Below are 12,459 nucleotides of genomic sequence, written 5' to 3' on the forward strand. Positions count from 1 at the left end.
CTTCCCTAGAACTCTTTAGTATGTTACAGGTTGACCAAAGGAAGAGGAGGAATTTGCCATTTGTGGCATTAAAATGGCTTTTAAAACAAAAAAATAAATAAACATTTACTTAGATTTATGTTAATTTTTGCCAAGGAATTTTTTGGCTTTTCTTCTGACCTTTTACATGAAAGTAACTTTTAAATGTTAATAAATAAATTCCTTTCACTTCCTTAATTTGTAATGTTTTTGTATGAGATCTTATCCAAAACAATTTGCTATGACCATTTTGGTTTTTTAAACTGAAATAAAAGAATGAAGATATGTGTAAATGAAACAGTTTTATTTGTGGATAGTTAGTTGGTTTAGTTATTAGATTTTTAAGATTATTAGAATAATTTGAATTTTTATGTGTACATTATTAACTGATTATAAATGTAAAAACAGAGAATTAGATGGGAATAGAAATGGTTAAATGAAGAAATTGGGACCAGGCATGGTGGCTCACACCTGTAATCCCAGCACTTTGGGAGGCCGAGGCGGGCAGATCATGAGGTCAGGAGATCAAGACCATCCTGGCCAACATGGTGAAACCCCATCTCTACTAGAAATACAAAAATTATCTGGGCGTGGTGGCGCACGTCTGTAACCGCAGCTACTTAGGAGACTAAGGCAAGAGAATCACTCAAACCCAGGAGGTTGCAGGAGCTGAGATTGCACCACTGCACTCCAGCCTGGTGACAGAGCGACACTCAGCCTCAAAAAAATAAATAAACAAATAAATAAAGGAATTGGAAAACTATAAGAAAATGGTTATTAAAGTATACAAACAAAAATATAAAACTATTGATAACTAATTCTAAAGTATAAATGTTATTTTTAATGAATCATAATAATTACCTTCTTTCATTTCTGCCCCTCCAAAATAATTGGTCTAGAACTTTGTTCCTGGTCTTAAATTTTTGATGATTTGTTTAAATAATTTAGGGTTATATTTATACTTTAAATGTCAAAATAAATAATTTATTTCTAGATTTTTTTTTTATTTATTTTTTTTGAGACAGAGTCTTGCTCTGTCACCAGGCTGGAGTGCAGTGGCACGATCTTGGTTCACTGCAACCTCCGCCTCCTGGGTTCAAGCAATTCTCCTGCCTCAGCCTCCCGAGTAGCTGGGATTACAGACATGTGCCACCACACCCAGCTTATTTTTATATTTTTAGTAGAGACGGGGTTTCACCATGTTGGTCAGGCTAGTCTCAAACTCCTGACCTCGTGATCCACCTGCCTCGGCCTCCCAGAGTGCTGGGATTACAGGCATGAGCCACTGTGCTCGGCCTTAAAATTTGAATCTTTTATATGTCTTATTTTAGCTTTATATTCTTTTGATGGGGAAGCATATCAAAGTTCTGAGGGAAAAAGTTACTTCTTTCACAGTTATCTCCAGATAAATTTATTTGATTATTTATTTTACTAAGAATTAAAGTATCTTAAAATGCTTAATATAGAGAAAATAATAGCTAGCCATAGGAGCAAATTATACGGATGAACAAATTCAGCCATAGAGAAATTAAGCAACTTGTCCTCTAAGAACATACAGCATTGTGGTAGAGCCAGAATTCAAATCAATATCTGCCTGCTTGCTAATTCTATTCTCCTAAGCGTTAGGTTATACTGCCCCTCTATGTTCTATTCTGAATAAGGGATAATTTATCTTTAACTAAAATAATTAAGGAAGAGAACAAAAATGTTGTGTATCACAGTGATTAAGTAGCACTTTAATGAATTGATCATTGCTGAAGCGGGGTGATAGATATATCAGGGTTTGCTATTACATATTTTCTCTTCTGAAATATTCTATAATAAAGTTTTTTAAAATACAGATTTTAAAAGAAAGTTTTTAAATTCAACTCAGTACTTAGTTTTAAGTTAGGGCAAGTACATTTAAACTCTTTAAACCTTTGTTGTCCAATAGAACTTTGTATAATGATAAAAATATTCCATATCTGTGCTGTCTAGTATGGTAGCCACTAGCTAGCCACATGTAAGTGTTGAGCATTTGTTTGAGTTTTTGTTGTTGTAGTTATCGTTTCTATTTTCTTTTTCTTTTCTTTTTTTATTTTTATTTATTTTTTTTTTTGTGATGGAGTTTTGCTCTTGTTGCCCAGTCTGGAGTGCAATGGCAGATTCTTGGTTAGGCTTACCACAACCTCCACCTCCCGGGTTAAAGCAATTCTCCTGTCTCAGCCTCCCGAGTAGCTGGGATTACAGGCAGTAGCTGGGATTACAGGCATATGCCACCACGCCCAGCTAATTTTGTATTTTTAGTAAACACAGTGTTTCTCCATGTTGGTCAGGCTGGTCTCGAACTCTGAGACTTCAGGTGATCCACCCACCTCGACCTCCCAAAGTGCTGGAATTACAGGCATGAGCCACCACGCCCAACCTGAGCCTTTGAAATGTGGCTAGTGTTACTGAGGAACTAAATTTTTGATTCTATTAAAATTAAATTATCTTTAATTTTATTCAAATTAAATTAAAATTAAAGTTAATTTAATTTTAATAAAGTTAAAGATAATTTCAATTGCCACAGTGGCTAATGGCTGTGGTATTGGACAGTACAGCCAGTTTCCTCATAGGTGAAATGAGAGCGGTGCTGAGGAAGGCAGATTGCTTGAGCCCAGGAGTTCGAGACCAGCTCAGACAACATGACAAAACCCCATCTTTACAAAAAATACAAAAAAATTAGCTGGGTGTGATGGCATGCACCTGTAGTCCTAGCTACTTGGGAGGCTGACTTAGGAGGATGGCTTGAGCATGGGAAGCAGAGTTTGCAGTCAACTGAGATCATGCAACTGTACTCCAGCCTGGATGACAAAGCAAAACTCTGTCTCAAAAAAAAAAAAAAAAAAAAAAAAAATGAGAGTAGTGCTAATAGCACCTGATTAATAGGGTTGTTCTTAGGAATAAGTGATACAGTCTTCATAATATACACAGATAGCATAGTGCCTAAACATTATATTCAACAGTGTTCAATAAATGTTTGCCATTCTTAGTACTTACCTTATATGTAAGAAATTTTTTGTTGAAAATTATATTAAAAATGAGAAATAACATTTCTTAAAATATGTTGAATTTGAACAAAAGATTCCCCTAGTAACAGCAACAGTTTTCATAAAAGCCATGTCATTTATGGAATTAACTACCAAAAATATTTTGTACTAAATATGAGTCCTTTAATGTCTTGTGTTTCATAAATTCACTGTGATATTTTTGTACATTGTGAAGATATTTCACAGGATATGAAATCTGATTCTTAATTGAAGCAACTACCTTCTAAAGTGAAAAATTGTTAAACTTCCAGTAGTTTAATTATGACATTTGAGATGCTGCTATAGGTGTACCCTGGTTACATAAATGAAATGCTGTGATGTAACAATGCCATTAAAAAGTCAGCTTAGCCAGTAATTCAGATATAGTAGGATAGATCACAGTTCTGTATACCCGCAGCTCCACATTCCTTCATCCCTACTCTAAGCAGATGGCATTTCAAATCCTGGAGTGGAATTATCCTGGGCTTTGAATACACATCAGGCTGATTTCTCTTCTTATGGTAAATGTGTTTGTAAAATTAGATATTAATGTAAACCTGAAGGGGTAGTTGTGAAAATTAAATTTAGGAACATATATAAAGCTCTGGCACATAGGAGAATCTCAGTAAATGTTACTTCCCCTCCCCTTGTCTTTTATTTGAAATGTAAACATTAATGATGGCCCATCCAAAAGGGTTATCAAGTTATTATGTTCCTTAGAAAACATAAACAGGAAGATTCATATTCCTCTTCGTTAGGTGTTGATGATAGTTGTAAAAAATATTTACGTCAATTTTTTTTTTTTTTTTTTTTTTTTTTTTGAGACGGAGTTTTGCTCTCCTTACCCAGGCTGGAGTGCAATGGCGCGATCTCGGCTCACCGCAACCTCCGTCTCCTGGGTTCAGGCAATTCTCCTGCCTCAGCCTCCTGAGTAGCTGGGATTACAGGCACGTGCCACCATGCCCAGCTAATTTTTTGTATTTTTAGTAGAGACGGAGTTTCACCATGTTGACCAGGATGGTCTCGATCTCTTGACCTCTCGTGATCCACCCGCCTCGGCCTCCCAAAGTGCTGGGAATACAGGCTTGAGCCACCGCGCCCGGCCTACATCAATTATTTTTAAATGTTTTTCTAATTCAGTAAAAACTCTTTGAAGAACTGAATAATTGTATGCTTTTCAGCCGGGCGTGGTGGCTCACGCCTGTAATCCAAGCACTTTGGAGGCCAAGGCAGGTGGATCACCTGAGGTCGCGAGTTCAAGACCAGCCTGACCAACATGATGAAACCCTGTCTTAAAAAAAAAAAAAAAAATTTTATGCTTTTCTTAGGAAATTAAACAATACCACTATACCATACTTACCCCTTGAAAATGAACTGTTTATACAATATATTCAATTTCTGGAAATGCTAGAGTAAATATGCACTAAAATGAAATCATTATAAACACATTAAAAGCAAACATTTGAGGTTGGTCGTGGTGGCTCATGCTTATAATCACAGCACTTTTGGAGGTCAAGATGGGCAGATCACAAGGTGAGGTGATGGAGACCATCCTGGGTAACATGGTGAAACCCTGTCTCTACTAAAAATACAAAAACTTAGCCGGGCATGGTGGCACACACCTGTAGTCCCAGCTATTCAGGAGGATTGCTGAGAATTGCTTGAACCCAGGAGGTTGCAGTGAGCCAAGATCTTACCATTGCACTCTAGCCTGGTGACAGAGCAAGACTCTGTCTCAAAAAAAAAAAAAAGCAAACATTTGAGATGTTGCTATTGACTGCTTTAAGTTCTCCTATCATTAAAGTAATACTTTTTTCTAAAAGTAGTACTGTTAACTTTCTTCCACCAAGCCACAAGAGACAGCCTGCATAATACAGTTTGATCTCTACTTCAGAAAGAAAGGAAGCATGGAAAGGGAATAATTAGCGTAAATTTTCTTCGCCTGTTGTCATTTCTCAGTATATTCTTAACTGGTAGTTAAAGAAGAAAAGACTACATTGTCAACTTCTCTTACAAAGCTACCCCAGAGTATATTGATCCAGGAAGTTAAGGAACAATATATCAGGAGTATGTTTTCATATTGCAGGTGAAGCAGAGCCATAAACATGAATTTCTAAGTAATAATTAACCATGAATTGAACAATTATGGGTGTAATATACCATTCAAGATAGATGTGCTTATAAGGAGATTTGTTTTGTAGTAGCTTTATGAGTCACTTGTAGAAGCTTTGTATTTTTAAAGGTAAGTTTCCACTGTTACGAAATATGTCTTATGAAGACTAAAATTCTATTGAGTAAATAGAAGAAGAGTGAATGTAATCATCATATTAAGTTTTAGAGACCCATATATTGAAGGCTGTCTCCCTGTGGTTCGAGTATATTACAAAGAAGACTGAAAATATATACCCAAATATTCCAATCACAGCAATATTGTCTGGGAAGTTCATATTGTTTGTGGTAAACTCATGTCTTACAGGTACAACATAATTGCTCTGTAAACCAATCTATCCCCCCGCCCTTTATTTCATGTATATACAGTTGTTTTGCTATTTAATTATAGAATACTTTCTTCTTTAAAAGTTAAACACTACAATGTAAAAGCATTTGTAAAGAATTATCCAGTCAAAATCCTTTAATTACCTCGACATTCCATTCTGATTACACTACATTTTCTTTAGAAGAGCCTGTTGGTATTTGAAACAGAGAGTGCGTGCATGCGTGTGTGTGTGTGTGTGTGTGTGTGTGTGTGTGTGTGTGTTGTATGTGTTTGCACTCAAAATATATACCATGGTTACAAGTGTACGTGTACATGACCATAGACACATATATATTCCTTAAAAATTCCTAGTCCTATTTACTGGATATTTAATTTTGAAAAAATATTTTATCTTCAAAGTGATTCCAGCTAAAGATAGGTTAGAATTCTAGAGTTACAGAAACATGTGCTCTTTACCATGCTTTGGAGACTCTAGCAGAACATGACACTCAGTCTCCTTTATACCATTTTATTCTTTTCAACTCCTCAGCTCTTATAGAATTTCTGGCGCCTAACTCTGAAAGTCAGTTTGTTTTTCAGCTGAGCTGCTTACCTTTATTGACATTTAATTACTATTTTACTCTGATGCCTATTTATTCATCTAAATTAGTAATACTTATAACATTTGTATAGAGTTTTATGAGTTCAACACTTCATATAATCATTCATTAGATAATTCACATAGCCCTTTGACATACATGAATATTATTTCCTACTTTTACAGATGTGAAAACAGGTTCAGTGGGGTGGTATGTGTTATGCTTTACACCACACATCTGAGTCTGAGTTAGTGGCACAGTTGGAAACAGAAGTCAGAATTACATCTAGTCTGTCTCCTCAGAGGACAAACTATGATGCCTCCTTCTCGATTACTTGGAGGGAGGAGAATGTGGGCTTTCCCTCTTAAGTCCTTCGAATTAGCAATAGCTCCACAATGCCTACTACTATTTCTTGAATTTTTTTTTTTTTTTTAATGTCTGCCAGGCCAGGCGTGGTGGCTCACGTCTGTAATCCAAGCACTTTGGAGGCCAAGGTGGGTGGATCTTCTGAGGTTGGGAGTTCAAGAGCAGCCTGACCAACATGGTGAAACCCCATCTTTATATATTTAAAAAAAAAAAAAGTCTGCCAAATATTCTAAAAATTAGTGGCTTTCCTTTTTTTTGAGAGCGTCTCACTCTCTTGCCCAGGCTGGAATGCAGTGGAGCGTCATAGCTCACTGCCGCCGCAAACTCCTGAGCTCAGGCGATCCCCCTACCTCATCCTTCCACGTAGCTGGGACTAAAGGTGCATGCCTCCACACCTGGCTTTTTTTATTTTGATAGAGATGGGGGTCTCACTATGTTGCCTCCACTAGTCTCAAACTCCTGGGTTCATGTAGTCCTCCAACGTGTCTCCCAAACTCCTGGGATTACAGGCATGAGCCAGAGTGTCCTGCCTCCATTTTCTTAAAGTAGAACTTTAAAAATGTTTTTACCAGCCAGGTACGGTGGCTCATGCCTGTAATCCCAGCACTTTGGGAGGCCAAGGTGGACGGATCACCTGAGGTCAGGAATTCAAGACCAGCCTGGCCAGCATGGTGATACACTGTCTCTACAAAAAATATGAAAATTAGGCAGGCATGGTGGCACATGCCTGTAGTCCCAGCTACTTGGGAAGCTGAGACAGGAGAGTCACTTGAACCCGGGAGGCGGAGATTCTAGTGAGCCGAGATTACACCACTGCAGTCCAGCCTGGGCAACATAGTGAAACTCCGTCTCAAGAAAGAAAAAAAAGTTACCTATTTAAAACAACTCTTGTAAGTTATACCCTCACAAATTTTGTCTTTTTTTTTTTTTTTTGAGATGGAGTCTTGCTCTGTCGCCCAGGCTGGTGTGCAGTGGCATGATCTTGACTCAACTGCAACCTCTGCCTCCCAGGTTCCAGTGATTCCCCTGCCTCAGCATCCTGAGTATCTGGGATTACAAGTGTGCCTCCACACCTGGCTAATTTTCATATTTTTATTTGAGACAGGGTTTCACCATGTTGACCAAGCTGGTCTCATGTCCTGACCTCAGATGATCCGCCCACCTTGGCCCCTCAAAGTGCTGGGATTACAGGCGTGAGCCACCATGCCCTGCCACAAATTTTGTCTTGACATTTGAGGAATTATGTTGCTTCAACTTAGCTTCAGCTCACCATTGCTTTCCCTAATTCTTGTTTATACTGTTGGTTGAGTAGATTTATTCCAGTGGCATTAGAAGAATATTTTATTTAATGGTTCTACTTAAATCGCATATGTTGAATAATAAAACTAAAGACAGTATAAGGCAGACTCCAAATATTTCTTTTTTAAAATATTAATATGTCTTTACAGTTAGTCTCATTAAATAGCTTCTAACCCTCACCTATCAGAAAATAGATTGTATCAAAAGGAATGCAGATTTACAAATTGAAGATTTTTTTTTTCTTGTTTTGAGCCAGGCTCTCTCTCTGTCACTCAGGCTGGAGTGCAGTGGTGCCATTACAGCTCACCGCAGCCTCAACCTCCCACCTGAGGATCAAGTGATCCTCCACCTCAGCCTCCCAAGTAACTGGGGCTACAGGCACATGCCACCATGCCAGCTAATTTTTTTAAAATTTTTGTAGAGACAGTGTTTTGCCACATTGCCCAGGCTGGTCTCGAGCTCCTGGCTACAAGCAGTCCTCCTGCCTCAGCTTCCCACAGCGCCACTGCACCCAGGCTGAAATTGAAAATCAAACTAATAATTTCGAGACAAAAATTCCTTTTTCAAGTTTACCACAGACTAAATACCTGATTCACTTACCTAATTCAATTATATACCTGGTAATTTAGTATGTGGTAAATTATAAAATACTACTTTCAGTTTTAAGGATAAATGTTTTAATTTGACTTCTAATCTTGTGTTGTCATAGTTTGCAGACACATACTACTTTTTACCTTTTTTGTGAGTCTTTCTTTATCTTTTTACAGTTTAGTAGTAAATCGTCATCTTTAACACATTAATTTTATGCCAGTACTAGGCAGGACAGTATTCTCAGCCTCTCAGTTAACATTGTCAAATGATTGTTAAGAGAAGAAAAGCTGGGCACAGTGATGAATGCCTATAGTCCCAGATACTCGGGAGGCTGAGACAGGAGGATTGCTTGAGCCCAGAAGTTTGAGGCTGGGGTTCATTGTTACCATGTCTATAAATAGCCACTGCATTCTAGCCTGGGCAATATAGCAAGACTCCATCTCTTAAACAAAAGAGAGAAAGAAAGAGAGGGAGAGACAGAGAGAAGGTGAAAAGAAGGATAAAAGAAAAGAAAGGAAGAAAAAGGAGAGGAGAGGGGGAGGAGAGGAGAAAGGAGAGAAAAGGGAAAAAAAGAGTCTTCTGACAAAATAGGCCATTCATTAGGCCAAACATTATAATGGCTGGTCTTTAATTCAAACCATCAGATTCATGTTTAATCTTTTGCTATTTACCATTTATTAACTAAATCTACGCTAACATAATGACTTTTTTAAACTTGGGGTTTTTTTTTTTTTCAGCAACTTAAATAAAGAAAAGTCTGCTTTACTACAGATGAAGAATCAAATGGCATTAGATTTAGAACAACTTCTAAATCATCGTGAGGTATTTTTCCTATTTTGTCATAATTTTAATCATTTTAGGCTTTTTTAAAACTGCTATCAGGTTAAAATTATTGGATTCCAGGTGTGCGTGTTCATGAATGACTTATTTATATCTCACTGTAATCTTTCCTTTTTAATTCCACTTGTAATATACTTCTTAGAGTTAATTTTTATTCCTAGAATGCCCCTGCTTGTTTTGTTGATATCTGTCACTGAATTTCCCCATATTATTTAATAATAATCTGTTTTATCTTGTTCTGCAACTAGACAGTTAATTTCCTTAGTGTGCCTCTGTCTTCTTTATCAGTGTGTATCCCAGTACCTATAATATAGAGTATATGTGCTGAGCTTTAAAGTTCATAAAATTGTTTTCTTCCTTTGTCCCTCACCAAAATTCTTTTAGAGTAAATATAATTCCTATTTTATAGATGGAGAAATGAGTCGTGAGTGGCTTGTCCATGGCAGTTAGTAACTTAGTAACTAAGACATAAGTCCTGTTTTGTTTTGTTTTTTCCTTTAAGTAAGGTTTATTGAGGTATAATATACACAGAAAAAAATTCACCTTTTTTAGCATACATGTCTGTGATTTTTGACAAATGCACACAGTTGTGTAAGCAGCACCACAATCAATAGATAGAATAGTTCCATTACTCCAAAAAATTCTCTCATTACCCCTTTTTAGTTGACCCTTTTCCTCAACCCCTAGCCCTAACAACCACTGGCCTGTTTTCTGTACCTATTGTTTTACCTTTTACAGAATGCCATATAGCTGAAATTATCAGTGTATAGCCTTTTGAGTCTGGCTTGTCTCAGTTATGATAATACATTTGAAATTCATCTGTATTGTTGCAGATGTTAGTCATCTGTTTCATTTTTATTACTGGTTAATAATCCATTAAATGGATGTAACACAGTTTTGTTAGTTTATTCACAGTTGATGGACGTTTGAGTTGTTTCCATTTGAGGATGTCTCCAAATAAAATAGCTATAAACAATTATGTATACATTTTAATATAAACTTGAATTTCCATTTCTCTTGAGTAAATACTCAGGAACATGATTACTGGGTTGTGTGGTAGATGTATGTTTAAGTTTCTAAGAAACTCAAAATTTTCCAAAGTTACTGTACTTTTGCATTCCCCCTTACGATGACTGAGAGTTCCACTGTTTTTGCGTTCTCACCAACCATTGGTATTTTTAATACAAAGTCTTTTTTCTTCTGAATTATCACTGTCACATCTTAGCCATCTTCTTACCCATTTTGTTATTCTGATAAAAAATAAACTGGTTTGGGTTTTTTTTGTTGTTTTTTTGAGGCAGAGTCTCACTCTGTCACCATCTTGGCTCACTGCAGCCTCCGCCTTCTGGTTTCAAGGGGTTCTCGTGCCTCAGCCTCCTGAGTAGCTGGGATTATAGGTGCATGCCACCACACCTGGCTAATTTTTGTATTTTTAATAGAGACAAAGTTTCAACATGGTTGGCCAGGCTGGTCTTAAACTCCTGACCTCAAGTGATCCTCCCACTTCAGTCTTCCAAAATGCTGGGATTACAGTATAAGCCACCTCACCCAGCCAGAGAAAGAAACATTTAAAACAGATCATTGGTTTATGAGTATGCTCATACTAGTCTGGGAGAAGTATACCAGATGTTGGGAAGAAATTATTGGAAGAATATTGTTGAGAGAGGGGAACTGGAAACTGTTACTGGAAGCAGTTCAAAGATACATATCCTGGAGATGGTGTCAGAAAAATTGAAGGATTGTCTCTATCTGAGAAATGGCATTGCAGTGAGTTCTCTTAATGGTGCCTTCTATGTGATGGCTGAAAAGATAAGAAAGTGTCCCTGGACTAGATTGTAATTACAACATTTAGGTAGATAAGTCAATCTAACAACAGGTTATAGAGCTATGAAAAGGTTGTCTTGAAGATATTTATTCTTCCTTCTGAGTTCTGACATTCTAGACCTTACCTATCACTGCTACTATCATTTATGTCCTAGGATTCTGCTTTCAAGTAATCGTTTCTTCACTGTGGAAGCCTGGTTCATTCACTATGTGGAATTTTCACAATTGTTTTTTTTTTTTTTTTTGAGACGGAGTTTCGCTCTTGTTACCCAGGCTGGAGTGCAGTGGCACGATCTTGGCTCACCGCAACCTCCGCCTCCTGGGTTCAGGCAATTCTCCTGCCTCAGCTGGTACTACAGGCACACACCACCATGCCCAGCTAATTTTTTGTATTTTTAGTAGAGACGGGATTTCACCATGTTGACCAGGATGGTCTCGATCTCTTGACCTCGTGATCGACCCGCCTCAGCCTCCCAAAGTGCTGGGATTACAGGTGTGAGCCACTGCGCCCGGCTCACAAGTGTTTTTTAAATTAAATATTTAGAAACTTCAGATGACCATACAGCTATATCAACTATTTTTTTTTATATAAAGCTAGATATGACATTTTTTTTCCAGAATGGCAATTCCCATCTGATTTTAAGGGGTTGTGCTACACTGAAAAATATATGAGCAGTTCCAACACTTGGAATCACATTACTCATGAGTCCAAATAAAGACCAAAAACTTTGCTTGGTGGATTGAGAAGAAAATATGTTTAAGCATGCATATTAAATACTAGCAGAGCTGGGCACAGTGTCACACACCTGTAGTCCCAGCTACTCTGGAGGCCAAGGCAGGAGGATCACTTGAGCACAGGAGTTTGAGACTGTAGTGCACTCTGATCTCGCCTGTGACTAGCCAGTGCACTCCAGCCTGAGCAACATAGTGCAACTGTATCTCTTAAAAAAGAAAGAGAAAGAGGAAGGGAAAGTGAGAGGGAAGGAGAGGAAACAGAGGAAGGGAGGAAGAGAGGGAGGAAGGGAGGGGTGGGAGGGACGGAGGGAGGAAAGGAGGACAAAACTTTTAATAGCAAGATGAAACTACTCATTAATTGCCTACTGCTACGTGACATTAATGATGTTTGTATGGGTGCATATTTAAATAATTGTCAGTTTTTATGTATTTGACAGTATATATTTTAGCAATTATATTTTAATAATTTAACCTTGTATAGCTTTTGATGATACCAAACATCTAAAGAAAAGCAACTTTTTTTTGTTTTAAAGCAAAGTAAAAATTAAAGCTTAGTAAAACAAATCTGATATTATTAACCATTTTCTAAGAAACCATTTACTACCAACTTAGATCATACATGCACATGTAAAGGCCTCTGCAAACTGCTTATATGGAAAGA

The 12,459-nt window shown here is 37.4% G+C and overlaps 1 protein-coding gene across 3 annotated transcripts in view; it reads left to right on the forward strand.

Moving 5' to 3' along the window:
* Positions 1-12,459, forward strand: part of PIBF1 (progesterone immunomodulatory binding factor 1) — a 228,488-nt gene that overhangs the window by 176,518 nt on the left and 39,511 nt on the right. For all 3 annotated transcript variants that reach the window (XM_032277352.1, XM_032277355.1, XM_032277353.1), the window contains exon 16: positions 9,137-9,221. In XM_032277352.1, the coding sequence (XP_032133243.1) occupies positions 9,137-9,221 (85 nt within the window). The remainder of the gene's footprint in view (positions 1-9,136; positions 9,222-12,459) is intronic.

Source organism: Sapajus apella, unplaced genomic scaffold (assembly GCF_009761245.1).
Source record: "Sapajus apella isolate SASKATOON/1434 unplaced genomic scaffold, GSC_monkey_1.0 scaffold9, whole genome shotgun sequence".
Taxonomy (NCBI): Eukaryota; Metazoa; Chordata; class Mammalia; order Primates; family Cebidae; genus Sapajus; species Sapajus apella.